Source organism: Antedon bifida, chromosome 5 (genome assembly GCF_963402885.1).
Source record: "Antedon bifida chromosome 5, ecAntBifi1.1, whole genome shotgun sequence".
Taxonomy (NCBI): Eukaryota; Metazoa; Echinodermata; class Crinoidea; order Comatulida; family Antedonidae; genus Antedon; species Antedon bifida.
Window position 1 is genome coordinate 264,101 of NC_136230.1, and position 17,021 is coordinate 281,121.

Consider the following 17,021-nt stretch of genomic DNA (forward strand, 5'->3'; position numbering starts at 1 on the left):
AAAAGATGTTTGTCAGGCCTGATCTGTATTTCTACTGAAATTAGAGATTATAAAATAATATTATATACAGTCCGCATGCAATACCCTGATTCACATTACTGTACTTAAATAATATCCCTTGTAACAAATGGTTTTGTCTATATTTAATACCGATCCTCATGGCCCGTTCGTCGTTTGGTGGATACCACGTGTGGATGCTGGTTTGCAGCACACAATCTCTATATTCACGAAACGGAGCATACCACGCAGCAGATCCTTTACCACCTGGCTAACTGAGCCGTCCTGTGCCAAATCTCCAGTATTTAAACCGATCAACATGTTCAAAAGTATTCAGTTTGCGAAAAACGCCATAGTCACATTTCCTAAACAGACGGTGTTGTTACCAGTCGGTCAGAAACAGGTATGTTTTCAGACCTTTTGTTTATGTAGGCCGCACATCGCGAAGGGTGTGCTATGTATTGACTAGATAGTCGAGTAAGATCAGTGAGGGGATTAACTTTTAGTCTCCATCCAGGGAGTTGTTTACAACTCGCCCTGGTCCATCCAGGCCCCAGACAATGTTTATTATATAGTGACTCATTTGAATCCGCAGTAAAATAGGTGTAGTTAAGTTTTTTTATGGCAGTTTCATTCAAATCACATAAATTAGTAGATATAGTAAGTAAGAGAAAATATCAGTAAAAGTTCTTGATTTTTGTTTATATTTTTGTAAATCAATTTAGGTCTAGCACTGCAGCTACCTCTATAATAATTAGTATACTAGTTATTTTTAGGCCTCTATAATATTATAATAATTATACTATATAGTAAAAAGTAAATATATTTTTGATAAATACAAAATGTGGTTGCTTTAAATATGGTACGATTAGAGGATTTTAATTTATAACAAAAAAACAAAAAAAAAATGGAAATTAAGTAAAATACTTTATTAATTTAGTTTAGTAAACCATGGATGGATCCGTAGTCTAGATAGTAGTACATGATACATTAATTTAATATTTCTGGTTGTACTCAATTTCGGATGCATTCAGACTGTAAGGATAAAGTTTCTTTGAGTTCCTGGTACAAAGTGTTGCTGGTACTACAGTCTGTAACCATTATTATTATTACCATGATTGCATATTATGCCCTCCAATTTCAATAATTTAATCAAATCTGTACATTTATAAAAACTGATTTAATCAATAATAAATGTTGTTTTCCACTTCAGCTTGCTGTTTGTTATGCATCCACAAAAGCTGATGATAATATTACAAATACCAGGATTGATGATAATTTAGTGCTGCACACGACGTCCTCGTCACAGCCGGGTGCGCCATTAGTTCTTCTTTACAGTTGGTTGGCTGCTAAACAGCGCCATCTTGATCGATTCTCTAAATTGTATCTTAACAAAGGCTGTGATGTCGTATCTGTTCAAATAAAACCACTACAGTTGATACAACCTGCAAGTGGTTCCCAAAAAATTGCAGAGAAGTTAGTCGATTTTGTGCAGGGATCCGATCAAAACCACCGACCACTTCTGGTGCATACCTTTTCAGTTGGAGCATATCTACACAGTGAAACACTATCAAAGATGTCTGAGCATGACACGAAGAACAAGACCGTGTTAGTGGACAGAATCAAAGGTCAAGTATTTGACAGTGCAGTTGATTTGGATAAAGTACCGTATGGTACATCGAGGGCGCTTTTCAACAACCGTGTAGCTCAGAATACTGTCGAGGCTATCTTGAACGGTTTTTTCAGAATGACTCACAAACACACAATGTTGCATTATCAGAATGCACAAAAAGTGTTCTACTCTAACCCTGCTTCTACTCCTTTGCTCTTCTTTTACTCTAAAGTTGACCCAGTTGCTCCCGCCAGCACCATCGATAGCTGCATCAACACTCTTAAACATGACCATGGCAAAGAAGTCTACAGTAAAGTCTTTGATAGCTCGTCGCATGTCAGTCACATGTATAAATATCAAAGTGAATACATTGGGGCTCTAGAATCGTTCCTACACAGGTTAGGCTGCTTCAATGCAGATCAAACAACATCAGCCTAAAAAAAATGAAACTAACTTCATGCTGCTTTGTGATCTTCCAGCTAAAACTATTTTTAATTTCTGCATGGCCGTATTTCTACCTCATCTTTATAACTTGTTCACATTAAATTGTTAAACTATTTTGCATCAAATAATGTCGTAAAAAAATACATTTTATAATCTCATAAAATGTTATCTTTCTTTGTTGTCCAACTCTAAACACGAAACCAAAGAAGTTTAGAAATAACTAACTAAAGACATTACATTTTATAAACAAAGATTTGTATTCACATCACGTAAATATCATAAAGTGTCTTCTTGTTTTTGTATGATGAAAAATTTGATCAATATTTTACATACTTGAATCTTATGTTTCTCACTTTCATGGTTTTTTTCTGAAAACTAAGTACTTCAGTCTTAACTTTCATGTTTGGATCTGAAAACATGTATTTGAGCTTCATGTTTATAGCTTCCATGTTTAATAAGGAACATTATGTGAGATTCTTGTTTGTCTCTTTCTTGTTTGTCTCTTTCTTGTACAAGCTATGTTCTAAAGTATCATATATTTTAAAATATATATTTATATTTCAAATAATTAATAAAACAAATTATATTTCACTGTAATTGATTCTACATTTCAAGGATATATTTTAAATTCAAATATTTATTTAACAAGTTGGTGCCTTAGATCTTTTTCTGTTTCTCCACCACTGCCATTGTGCTTTCTTGCATGGCCACATTTTTAAAATTTTGACTTAATTAGAAATTACTTTTTGAATCATGTGATAGTCTTTACTAAATCTGTATAAATGCTAATTTTTTGTGTTTTTTAATTGTTATACATTGTAAAATGTATTTTAAATGCTCTTCATTTTTATGATGGACCAGAATATATCACATTAGCACATAACTACATAGATTATTTATATTTTATAAATACCAATTAATCTTTTTAATAACATACTAATACTATAGCATTTAAAGAAATTACAAAAAAATGCATTATTAACATTATTTAGTTATTTTTAATAATAATAAAACCAAATCAAAGTTGTTAAAATTGTTTTAATATAAAACTTCAAATAACTATTTTAAAAATAATATATAATGGTTTGTTGTGCTTTAATAATGTATTTAAGATTTCTAAATATATTTTCCAGTGAAAAAATCTTCTATAGGCCTAGTGGTAATTGTATGAATGCATGGTACTATTTGTGAGCACAAAATAATTACCGTACTGTTAATTAAGTAATTTATACTTATTATATATAAACTCTAGTAGATTTATTATTGAAATTACCACCAATTGGTCTTACCACCAGACACATATGTTTTTTAAATAAAAATATTTTATTGTTTTTACAATTTTATTATTTCTACAAATTACGAATGTATTCTTCCACCATTTAGCCGATGATTATCTTGGTAAACTTTTAATTCATTTGTATACTGAAATATCAGAATGAGAAATTGGTTATTTTGTAACCCAGACAATAAAATGATATAAAATAACATTTTGTATGATATTGTAATTATTTAAGTAAATTACACATTTCCATAGACTTTTCGGGAGTTGCTCTGATAATGACTTGTAACATCATGACGCCCTCAACGTATGCACAGACGATACAAGACAAAAAAATTAATACAATTTTAATAACTTACTCTCCTGATAGTGTTTTATGAATGATTTACTTAAGGTATACAGGTGATGATGATGATGACGACGATTATTTAATTCATTACGTCGAATTAAGGCTTTTCGTTATCTGAATTAATTAGATTGGAAAGCTTCATTTTCTTTTGAAAATGATGAAAGGCAGAAACGCTTTTTTTAAATGAATGCCGCGTTTTCTTTTTATTTGACTCAAACCTCGACGTTATCAACATTTTGTTATCAATTTAATGCCACGCGCGCTTTATACTTTTTTTGAAACTGATCAAAAGTGGACGTTTTCAAAGTTTAATTTACATAGGCCTAATTGTCAACACACAGATCAAGAAGTCAATGTTTTCCAATTTTGTGTAAAGGCACAGTAATAAGATTGTTCCATCACTTTGATTTATGTATTTTTCATCGTTATTAGTTTCTTCGAATTATTAATATTATTACGTTTTGGCTATAAGGCCTACAAAGAGTTTTTTCTTCGTATATTACCGTACATTTCTTTTCTCGACACTTTGGTGTCGAGCAAAGCTAATGCGTTTTATTCGAATATTGCCTATTTTGTGTAAGGAGACATGTAAAATGATTTGTTCATCACTTCTATTTTTGTTTCTCATCGTTATCACGTTTTTTTCACATGCTGTACCTTCGGGCCTACTTCTCAAATGCCTTTTAATGATCAATAGTTCCTTTTCATCCTTCGAATTTTCTTTCATCACGTTGAATTATGTTTCATTATTACCGTGTTTCCATTGTGACATTTTTAGGAGGAGTACGAATATCCTTATAGAAACTAGGCCTACCGTTAAGTCGAGTAGGTACAAATTAAGTAATGTTTAGTTGCGTGTAAGCCTACTGGTAAGTTTGGCGGTCCTATATAAATTATTGCAATTTGGCCTACAGACAGGAATAGACTGAATATAATTTCGGACTATCTGAGAGTGACAAAGTTCATGTATCGTAGAGGGGGTACGTACTGTTATTAGAATACAATTAAACAATACGCTTGACTTGACAACCATGCAACATACGACGCGGTGGAGTTAAGCAAGTACTTGAGGATTTAGTGAATGCTTCCGTTCCATATCGAAGATGACGCCTTGCTTACAAAAGACAGTAGGGTTAGCTTTTCTGATACATAGTAATGACTTATATTGTTAATTTTCATGTACTCAGCGGTTTTAGGAACATTTAAATGGAACACATCGTTTTACCTGCTGACGATACCGGTAAGGTGACCCCGTAACGAAGTTTTATGGGCAGTTCGTCGTCGTCTTTCCCCTTGTGTTTACAACTTTTACTAACAATAACAAATCGATTTTGCTACTTTATGTTTGTGTAATCTCTCATGGAGGATTATGTATGTTTGAGTATCCATCATCATTCGTTTGCCTACCAAGATAACTCAGCTAGCTCAGCTACCTGTACAGGGAGGAACAAACACTATAGTATATAATCATTGTTTATTATTAAAAGATTGGAAGAGTCATTTCAGGACGTGTCTTCCGCTCTCCTCTGTCTGTGCATATTTATTAGAACTGGTCAAATAATAGTGAAGTCAAAATGGCCTCATCAAGGATAGCCAAGGGTAAAAGTAGTAAAAAAAGTAGTTCTGGAACTTCAAGAGTAAAGGAACCACCACCTCCTGGAGTATTAGACAGTCGAGTCTTTTCTCTGAAAGACTTCCAATTTCTTAAAACAGTTGGTAAGTTCAAAAGTGTACATTCACTCGTCATGTTCTTAACTTTATCTTATATATTTAGTTTAATTCTGTCACATAGTTTATGCCACAGGGGGTGATCATTATAAAATACCGATTCACTTAGTTATTCAACCACATCACAAAGTCAATTATTGTTTTGATAGTATGTTATTTTGTAGAAAGTAGATTTAATTATAGTATAATATAAAGATGTATTCTTTTAATTTTTTATATTTGATAAAGTTAATCGTCGGTTTCGAGAAAAAGGTAAAAAAGCAGAAATAAATACAAGATTATACAGTTTTTTAATTCATTGACTGTTGCTATTGAAAAGAATATGTTTACCTCAGTTGGCGTGTTAGTGAATTATTGTTGTCAGTATTGGATATGATTACATATTCTAGAGGTTACATTTCAAATGTAAAGTGGCAGGCTGATGATCTTCCCGCTGGGAAGGTCAAAGCCACTCGTCAATTCCATGTAATATGCCATGAACGTTGTTCACCCTTATTGAGGTTAGTGTCTGGTCATTTTACAATTTTTAATTGTACAAAACAAAATTGGACTCCACTATCAGTTTTACTACAAACAAATGATATTTTTTGTGAATAAATTACTGTACAACCAAACTCCCACACCACCATCTTGAACTTTAATCTTGTACAGTATATAGCAATGCATCTACAGAACTGTATATAAAAGTAAGATATTTTAAATGAAATTTAGATTTAATAATAATAATTTTCATGCGAAATTAATAATTATAATTTAATTGACATTTTATGTCTGTAAATTGTTATAAGAGGATTTTGAATAACAATTAGGAAATACTTGAAATATTTTAATCCTTACAAATCCAAGCAATTAAAGGATATTTAAGGGGATTATTGTAGACTTAAGTAAATGAACTTGTTTACATTTCTAAATTTATTCTTAAATGTATTTTGAGCTGTACCATATGTTTTCTACTGTCTTAATAAGATTGTAGAAAAACATATACAGTTCTAATGGCATTCCAATCCAAATGAGGTCAAGTTAAATATCTAAAAATAATTTGTAATAAAAATTAAATGTGTATACATTGTTGTTAGTTTTAGAAATGGTTTATTTTATAATAAAGTAAGTTTTTTTCAGTACATTTTTTATTTATAAAAAAAAGGTTCAGAATTGATTTAAATAGTAAAACATTTTACCATGTAGACTTTTTTCTTTACCAGTGTTCTATGAATGAATGCACTGTAGAGAGCAGGAACACTTTAGTACTGTTTTGATTTTACGATCATTTGGAAAATGTCCACACTGAATATTTCCCAAATACCAATACTATATATATTTTACAAGTGTAAATTAAATACCAGCCCTAGGGAGGTTATCCCCAACAATAGTATCCACAATTACATGATACTGTTGAAACATGGAGAAATCTCAATTTTTTAACCAATGATGAAACGGCATATTGCTTTTACAAGGATTGGTATTGCAGAAAAATTGATCATTACAGTTTATACCAATGCTCAGAATTACAAACTACGTTTTAAAACCCTTCCCTAATCTAAGTACACTAGCAATCCAATCATGGCCTGCAGATCCAATTATATTTACTGTATGTTCTGAGTATGGAGTTACAGTATACCTCCATGTTCTGACTAATGTACAGTATGTACAATATGTACAGTAGACATAGACCCATTTGTGCTTTTTTTAGACCTTCTTAGTAGCTTTCATCCTCTCACCACCAAGTTAGTACCTTTTATTGATTGTTAAGATAGCTCATCATTGAATACAATGTGATCTTATTGATTGCATATTAACAGTTGCTAAACATAATGATATAAGTTCTTAGCTTAATCTATAGCAATGTATTTGATCAATAAGTAACACCCAACACCTCTAGCTACTATGTCTACTGTACAGAAGTAGTATACTGACTGTTTTTACAGAAGGTAGAAGGAACTATAGTGAACTCATTAACATTCATTCTTTGCCATTAAGTTATGTAAATCACAGTGATGAATGTAGTTAATTTTTACATCTACTTTCCATTTTATCATCCATTAATTTATGAATGACAATTTGTAATAATGAAGTTTGTGTCCAGACATCACTCCATGGTTCAATTCATCTTTTATTGGTCTAATTTATTTAAAAATATAAATTCGAAAATCTTTTTTTATACACTGCAGTTTAAAATATACAGTATGAACAATGTTTTTAAAAAAAAGATAGACACTATTTAAAAAGATAATATCATTCTTCCCTTTGGACAACTAATCTGATTAATTTCAAAATGTCATCTGGTTAAACTTTGTGTGAACTTTTTGTTATTTGGAAACCACTAATGACTTGTTAATCAACTTTTCTAGAAAAAAAAACAACCAAAATTCTATTAAATTTAGAAACTTGAAGGATTTGGAAGTACTGTACTATACATGTATTAGATAATACAGTAGTCTATTCTGTGCCTAGCTTACCTGGATAAACCAACAAATGCCATATCTCCTCGAAGAGCGAACATCCCTCTTAATTTAATAGGAATAAAATGTCATAAATTGATTCCATGTAATAGTATCACTTTTAATACACATTCTCATTGTTTTTCTCTATTGACAGGCACTGGGTCATTTGGTCGAGTTGTTGTTGCCAGAGACAAAGTAGAGAAAAGCTATGTTGCAATGAAAATATTGAATATTAGTGATATTGTACGATTGGGACAAGTTGAACATGTGAAAAATGAAAAAGATATACTTTCAAGTACAGTTCATCCATTTATTGTTAAAGTGTAAGTAGTGTATATAACATCTAACTTTATACATAATGCCTTTACCTCTCCCCGACCTCTCCACCTCAAGATTAAAGCAAAAGGGGAGAAAGTGCAAAATACAGTAGACATCTTTGTTTTAAATAAAGCAAAGTACAGTGTACAGTAGGTCTACCTACTGTAGTATAATTTGATTTGTTATGTGGCCACCAGCTCAACCTTTTTGGTCAAGTTCTGGTCCTATATAAAGCGTGGTTCCCACTAGAATGCAACGTAACGCAGCGACGTATCGACGCAAAGTGCTGCATTGCGTAATCACAAGTGGGAGCCGACGACGCAACAGTGCTGCAAACATCGAAGGTTTGATTTCACGCAGGCGGGGGCAAACGCAATGATTGGAAGGGCATTTGCTTACGTTGCGTAGATTGCGTTGCGTCGCTAGTGGGAACCAAGCTTTACAAACATGTTACCTTTACATACACATACTGTATTGAACCACAATCTAGAGACTATAGAACATGTGTGTACATACTGTATACAAAACTTGAGTAACATAATTACACATTCTGAATATAAGTGACATTCTGAATATAAGTGACATTCTGAATTTCATAGGTTCCATTATGTCATGTTCATTTAGAATTGTATAACAGAATTTGAGCAGCTAAAAGCATTATTAAATAATTTATGCATACTGAAGCCTGTAGAGAATATTACTTGGTGTATATATAATTTTATAATAGCATATAGATCAAAATCACTAATAGATTATTCACACTGTCTGTGTCTATAGAAATATCTACAGTAGGGCTAGTGTTGCCCGAAAGCTCTGCTAACTTTTCTGGCTGTTTTAATTTATCGTTTTGATTTAGTATTTCGCTTTTTTTTTTCTATCTCCATTGAGATCCAGCCACTGATACCCACAGCATTGTCATTTTGTCAGTATTTTGCCTTTGGATTAATATCTACAGTAGAATAAATATTTTTTTTAGATATTACTGTACATATAGACAAATTTTACATAAAAAAAGAAAAATGAATTAGTAAATATTTCCCCGAGAGGACCCAAAACCCCCAGTTACATACCCCTTCCAACTCCCATTACCAAATCTTGGATCTGCCACTGAATATTGTAGGCTCACTGCTTATATGAGGGTTTGTTTGTTTTGTTTATTATTTATTTTCCACACACAAACAATTTATGGGGTGGGGTTACTATACCCATGGAACTATTATAGATAGTTCCATGCTATACCCCAATTGTTCTGTGCCTAAGTACATTTTTCAACTTTTATGGTTTTAAAATAAATATTTTTACGAGAATCTATAGCAGGCTAACAATTGATAATTGAGTACTTGAAATTTCACTACAAGTACTATTATTAGTAGTTACTACTAGATTGTAAAATCCTATTTTACATAACAATTCACCTTGACTCATAAAAACAGAGCTTTATTTGCTCTTTATTCTGTTAAGCCTCTGAAACCATAATTTATAGAAATAAAATTGAAAGCTAACCAAAAAATTTAATAAAAAGGTAAAATGATCAATAAGTATCACAAAAAATGACTCATTTCTGTTATGTTACTGTATGTGGGCAGACTTTGTGTGTTATGAAACCTATCACAGAAAGATCATTTTGCATTTAGTACAAATGCAGGCTTTTAATCCATAATGCTTTTGACATTACTTTGTGTCTGGTTTTGTATGCAGATATTGGCCTCTAATCATGTTCCTACACTAGACACTGTGATTACTGCCCTTTACTAAATCATTGTTTTATCCCAATTGTCTTGTAGCCCATTGCTTTGTATGTTCTCTTGTGTGCATATTGTCTCAGGGTAAACACTGTGTAAGCATACAGTGTTCAAGGTGATTGTATGTGTAATAGGGATCATTAGAATAAATATTTCCTAGGAGATCTGCAATGCTAATATTTATTGTCTCATTTATCAACTTACTGTACACAAGCATGTACTAAATCCTCAACAAGATTGATCTTGTCTATAGATAATGAATAGGAGATGAACTTGAATATCGTGTCCATTTGTTGTACTGTAGGCTTGCTGTAATAATATTTTTAAATATGTTGCAATATATAAGTTAGTTTTTTAAGAATTGCTATTCCTGTAATTGATTCTTAAATCCTTTACAAGCATCAATAATTAACCAACTTAATGATAATTGGTAGCTGATAGCTCCAAGATCCAAATTCCATGGGTTCAATGACCTGAAGCCTTTTAACACATTCTGTCATAATGAGTTCTTAATAGGATCACCTTTCATAACTGATATGAATTGATAGACCCTATTAAATTTAAACTACTTATCATTACATATCTTCATGCTACAGCTTTCTCAATATTCTGTTAATGGTTTAAAAATGCGTGATGGAATCTGAAAGTTACCATATGAACAATATTGTAGTGACGACACAGGTTGAAGACCATTTATAGCAAACTCCTAAACCCTTTTATCTTCACAATAGTTAAAGTATTTCCTATAATCAATAGAATAACTTTCAGAAAAAAAGATTCATAAAACATAACGAACTACAAACAATTTTATTTTTCAGATTTTCTTAGAATTTATTTATTTAAAGCTTAACTGACTCCCAATCATTGTTACTGTAATATACTTATTAGAAACCACATCCTTGTGATAATAAAACTAATAGTTTTATTGTTTAACAATTATCCTGCACTATATTTCCTTTTGAAACAATGCAATTATAAACTATGTAAACACTCTGTTTATGGTTTTTATTGTAGGCGTCTATCAGCACTATTACTCAATGCACTGTAAGCCTACTTCCTTGTATGGCTATTCTGCCCTTATTGCTTTATAAGCTCTGTCTACACTATCAAACTATCTAAAAAAGTGTGATGTGCCCAAATATGAAAGTGATATGCCCAAACATGGTAGTGATATGACATCATCATGTCCATACCACATCACATTTTGTTGTCACATAAAGTCTGATAGTGTAGACAGAGCTTTACTCCATGCTCATAATTGTTGGTACAGTATAATTTCTATCTTTACCTCTTATCGAATTACCTTATCACAAAATCTGTTCGCTTTACCCTCTGAACTAAATGACATCAATTTTTTCTTACAGATTTTGGACACATCACAATGAACGTTTTCTATACATGGTCCTTGAATATGTATGTGGTGGTGAGCTGTTTACCTATTTGCGCAATAAAGGCCGTTTTAATGTAGTAACTGGACACTTCTATTCTGCGGAGATTGTCTCTGCTATAGACTATTTACACAGAAAAGACGTTGTGTATAGGGATTTAAAACCGGAGAATATTCTTATTGATCGTGATGGACATGTCAAATTAACAGATTTTGGATTTGCTAAAAAGTTAAAAGATATGTGAGTATTTTAATTTAATTATAGTTCAGGATTTATGTTGATTGTATGTTGTGATTCCTTGAGAGTTCCTATGTTATTAAAGCAAATAAACATTTAGTAAAAAAAAAGTAATTGTATCAAGCATCTATTTTATGAATATTCATTTGTGAACTTTTAGAACATGGACATTATGTGGGACGCCAGAATATTTAGCTCCTGAAATTATCCAAAGTAAAGGACATGGGAAGGCTGTGGATTGGTGGGCATTTGGAATTCTATTATTTGAAATGCTTGTTGGGTAAGTATAAATAATTATACACCATATTATAGTTTGCACCAAATGTTGAGAGTACTGTAATTTTATTTTCAAGAGAGGATTTTAAGCACTTTTTGAGTGATTTTCCTCTATCTTGCTTGTTACCAACATAAATAAATATGCAAGTAAATAATTGACACTAACATTTATTGTTTAATTTTATTATTTAATGAAGCTATAATTTAAAATTAATGATTAAAAATGGAGTTCTATGATTCATATTGTTTGCGCTTATTACAAGGCAAATATGTTGGAATGCAATTCCGATACTTAGATTAATAAAGCAATCGTACTGTACTGTACCCCTCAACTCACATATACAATAATATACAAATTTGTGTAAAAGAATTATTAGACTCATACCAATTAATCTATTTCTCTTTATTTTCCCCAGGTACCCTCCATTCTTCGACGATAATCCATTTGGAATATATGAGAAGATTCTGGAAGGAAAAATAGACTGGCCAAAGCACTTAGATCCAATTGCAAAGTAAGGTGCCATTTGATGAACTATTTACCAGGAATTGATGTGATTAGAAGTAGTAATTAATTAGGTCTATTTCATGACTCCCAGGGTAAACTCTCAGAGGAGAACGCTACAAGTCCAACATGAATATTATCCAGAATTCATTTTACTCGCCATCTAAGTTATTAGATTGCAAGTGAGAAACCATATTGATTGGCCATGATTTATTGCAGGTGTTTGGCATAATTGAGTTTCAAATATGCCTTGCTATTAGTCTGGAATTCTGTCAACTCCAGTCTTGATCATTAATACATTAGTTGTTCCATAGACAAGTAATCATCATTTGCCACTATTTCTCTTCTACTTCCTTCTTCTCACTCTCCTCTTATTCTCTACATCTTATGAGGTATTCATGTGTTCTTTATCAGTTTTGTTATTCTCATTATTTTCCTTTTCATCTTCTTACCCAACATCTGTTCCTATCATACCTTCCTCATCCTCCACTTTATCCTCATAATATCTTCCTTTTCATCCTTATAATTCTTTTTTCTTCTGTTATTATATCAATTTCACTCTTCTTTCCTCTGCTTTAAACCTGTTTCTAACTAGTTAGGGGTCTACAAGTGATTCGACAAACAATGGCTCAGTTAATAATTGGATTTTCAGTTTAAGAACTGCCGCTGAACAAAGATGCCTATAGCTAGTATGGTCCACAGGCTTAGTCAAATAATTTTGATTAACTATCTTTTAGTATCAACTATAACCTCTACCTTTCAGTGAGTCTAATGGTTAGAATATCTTCATAAATATGAACATAAATTACTCTAATATATCAAACGAGTCTCAACATTAAGAGCCAGATAGACAGATCATTCTATGTTGTATGACCTAGATTCAATGACCTACATTTATATTACAAATAATCAAACAATGTTTCACATTAGATTGGGAGGATGTGGCCTAATTTTGTACTTGTTGAGTACATTGCTAGGAACAAGATTTCTCTCTAGTTTAATTTATTTTGAATAGTATAAACATTATTATGATAAATAGAGGAACGCCTTACAAAAACCATCTCCCTTAATTACATAATAAAAAGGATGTGGCCTAATTTTATACTAGTAAATCTTTTTGAGTACATCAGTTGAATAGTATAAACATTATTATTCTATTTTGATAGATACAGAAACGCCTTACAAAAACGATCTCCCTGAAATACATTATAAACACATTTGTGAATAAAAAGGCTCCTTGGCATATTTAAAGAAGTATCTTAATTATTTTATGAGAGTGGGTGGACAACATTAGCCAGTTTCATCATCAATCAACCTAATAATACATTTTATAGATTTAGATCAATTACGTATTTTTCAAGTACATCACCTGACACTGAACTTAAATTTCAAAACACATGCATAACTGGACACATTCATCACAATACGTTGATTAATTCACAGGTAGCGTTCAATAGAAATATGTCACAGCAGATCTTTTTTCAGGCACGATTGTTAATTGTATGAGTGTTCACAATGGAATACTCTACTAACGGAAAACAGTAGCTTTCACTTACAGGCTACCTGACTCCAAAACATCTGTACAGGTTAAATTGACAGTTTACATTATACGTCAACTGATTAAAGAAACCACTGTTTTCTATTTTTGTCAGTTTACAACAGTACGTACAGTAGTAATTGATTGCTTTAAGTCTACTTAAAAATTGATCATTTTAAGTGTGTTAATAGTGGTGCTTCAAAGCACCATCCTTTGTATCAACCGAAAATAGCAGCACTTCACATTGCTCACGTGTTAAGCATCATATTTATCTATTTCATTTCTTGTTTTATTTCAGAGACCTTATAAAAAAGGTATTAGTAATAGATCGAACCAGACGTTTAGGGTGTATGAAGAATGGCTCTGCGGACATCCTCAGTCACAAATGGTTTAAAGCAGTCAACTGGGATGATGTCAAAGACAAGAAACTTAAAGTTTGTATTCTGTCAAAATCAGACATGGCTTTATCCTTTTTTTTTCTGATTTAATACAGTCAACTTTCCCAATACCAGACTTTTCTTGGAGACCCAAATTGTCATTAAAACACATTCTGAATACCAAACTTTCCAGAAAACCAGACATATTTGGCCAGCCCAAAGGTGTCCGGTATTGGGAGAGTTAACTGTAGTCCACAAGATTTAAGCAAAATTTTGGGAAACTCAAAAACAAAATAAAACTGATATTATTTTATATTGATAATGATAAGATTATATTTGTAAAATTGTGTTCACATTTTCACAAAGATGTTCACACAGATTTGTATCACTATGTTGCTACTGAACATTATTCATATACTTTCTGTATACCATTCTGTAATCAACTTTTGGAGGAAATAAATATTATTATTATTAAATGGAAACATTTATGAAAAACATCAAAATATAAAGTTGATAATATGACTTACTTGATGACTGAACTTTGGTATATATTAAATATTAAAGATTTTACAAGTACATAAATAATTCATTATACCAAGATCGTACTACTGTACTGCGTCTAAGCAGTCAACGTGCTTGTTTAACAACCCCAGATCCAAATCATATTCTTATAATTGTGATTTCTATTTATTTTTTGCAGCCGCCCATTCTTCCAGAGGTGACACACGATGGCGACACTAACAATTTTGACGACTACCCAGAAGACGACTGGGAAAAGACAGTACCAGCAACGGAAAAAGATCAAGATGTGTTTAAAGAATTTTAAGCAGCTACTAATTTTATTTTAATAATAAAGGGGGTTGCCATTTGGTGGGGTTGCCATTTGTGTACAGATATGTACGTGTGATAATTGATTATTTTTCCTTTGTAAAAGTTGCGAACCGAATGACCATTATAGATCGAAGTAACTCAACAAAATATTATTGTTTTGTAAACCCACAAACGAAATCCGTTTTACGGTTGACTGATCACAGAAAGGCACCTGCAGATGTATTGATCTGAGGATGTTGCGTCACGTTCTTCTATAATGTCAATATAACTTCTGACGAAAGTCCAGATATTCTCAGTATTATTAGTTATTCATTTTAAAACCATCCTAGCATATGAGTTTATCACTGAATGGTATTTTTATTTTCATACAATATTATTGCATTGGAAAGAAAACCGTCGTGGGTTCGAATCCCACCCAAGAATTACTTATTACATATTTTTTCGCAAGTATTTTCAATGTATTTGGTATAAAGTACAAATTATGTCAGAGTAAGGCAAAACATCTGACCAATATTATTATTTATTATACAGTATATTACAAATAGTATTATTATTTTTCTATCAAATGGTACAACAGATGTACTGGACCAAAGCCAATGTATTACATTTTAAAGTTGTTTCTTAATGAGTATTTAAATTTTCTAAATGTGTTTTTACATTTCACAGCACAGCATATATAATTATATTTTTTGATATTGGAGTCAGTTAACAATTTATATTGAGTTTTAAATTTGTGTAAACCTTTATTTTGGAAAATAAATGAAAAATGAATAACTTAAATAATGTACATGTATAATATGTACGTAAAAATATAAAATACATTTGTCACCCCTCTTGGTTTCAATGCAATTGACCCGTCTTCCTGTATAGGTTCTTTCTATAATATGTAGATACTAGAAAACAATACCATGGCTCAGTTCAATTATTTTTCTATGGAGTCTTAATTAACCTTAAATTTAAGAACAAAAATCGTTTTTGTTTATTGGTCTTTCACAGCTCTTAATCAATTTTCTTAGAGATTACCATATTGTGTATTTTTATCCAACTTATATAGTTGCTCAAACACTACTGTACATTCTTTTTAATTACTAATTTGATAGAATTATTATAAGTGAACCAAGATTTTATGAAGAGTATACTTTTTAAATTGACATTTATTCTTGATTAAGCTTCGTACTGTAGTTTGATGCATAATATTATTGTTTTGTAAACGTGATGATTATTTTGTATGGGATTTTAAAGAAGGTATTTCCCTAAACCTATTTAGGTACTTAATAAACTTGTGTGCTTAAGAAATAATTGCCAATTACTAGCATTTTGATAATCCGTTTTATTTTTGAAAGTATCAGTTTAAATTCAGTAAACTGTTAAAATGCATACAGTCGGAATCAACTGAAGTACAGTAGTATTATGGCAGTAATATTGTAGATGTTATATTAGATAAATTCACAAACAAATGTGAATTTCACTGATTATAAATGTTTTTTTTGGTTTGCATTTTATTGTATTTGGTGGTGTACAGTACTGGGATTTTTTTCAAAAAATTCAATTATTTTCCAATAATATGGCTATATATACACATATATTGCTTTGTATCATCTTGTAGAGCCACATTAATCAGTTTTATCGAAAAATAAAAAGGTCGAGATTTAGCCAATTTTGGAAAAAATTCCTGTACTATAGTTCAAGGTTTTTTTCGAAAAATACCCAAAATATCGACTTTTTAAAATTCAATTATTTTGCGATAATATAGCTATATATGCACATATATTGCTTTGTATCATCTTATAGAGCCATATTAACCAGTTTTGTCAAAAAATAAAAAGGTCAAAATTTAGCCAATTTTGGAAAAAATCCCTGTACTATAGTTCAGGATTTTTTTCGAAAAATACCCAAAATATCGACTTTTCAAAATTCAATTATTTCGCAATAATATGGCTATATATGCACATATATTGCTTTG

At 31.3% G+C, this 17,021-nt stretch overlaps 2 protein-coding genes across 2 annotated transcripts; both read left to right on the forward strand.

Annotated features, from left to right (window-relative positions):
• Window positions 1-186: 186 nt before the first annotated feature.
• Window positions 187-3,538, forward strand: LOC144841988 (transmembrane protein 53-A-like). The gene is made up of 2 exons (XM_078698317.1): window positions 187-400; window positions 1,211-3,538. The coding sequence occupies exons 1-2, from the start codon at window positions 317-319 to the stop codon at window positions 2,045-2,047; spliced, it is 921 nt and encodes a 306-aa protein (XP_078554443.1). The 5' UTR covers window positions 187-316; the 3' UTR covers window positions 2,048-3,538.
• A 1,096-nt stretch (window positions 3,539-4,634) lies between these two features.
• Window positions 4,635-16,801, forward strand: LOC144842821 (cAMP-dependent protein kinase catalytic subunit PRKX-like). The gene is made up of 7 exons (XM_078699371.1): window positions 4,635-5,397; window positions 8,005-8,173; window positions 11,275-11,538; window positions 11,696-11,815; window positions 12,228-12,323; window positions 14,149-14,284; window positions 14,928-16,801. The coding sequence occupies exons 1-7, from the start codon at window positions 5,256-5,258 to the stop codon at window positions 15,051-15,053; spliced, it is 1,053 nt and encodes a 350-aa protein (XP_078555497.1). The 5' UTR covers window positions 4,635-5,255; the 3' UTR covers window positions 15,054-16,801.
• The last annotated feature ends 220 nt before the right edge of the window (window positions 16,802-17,021 follow it).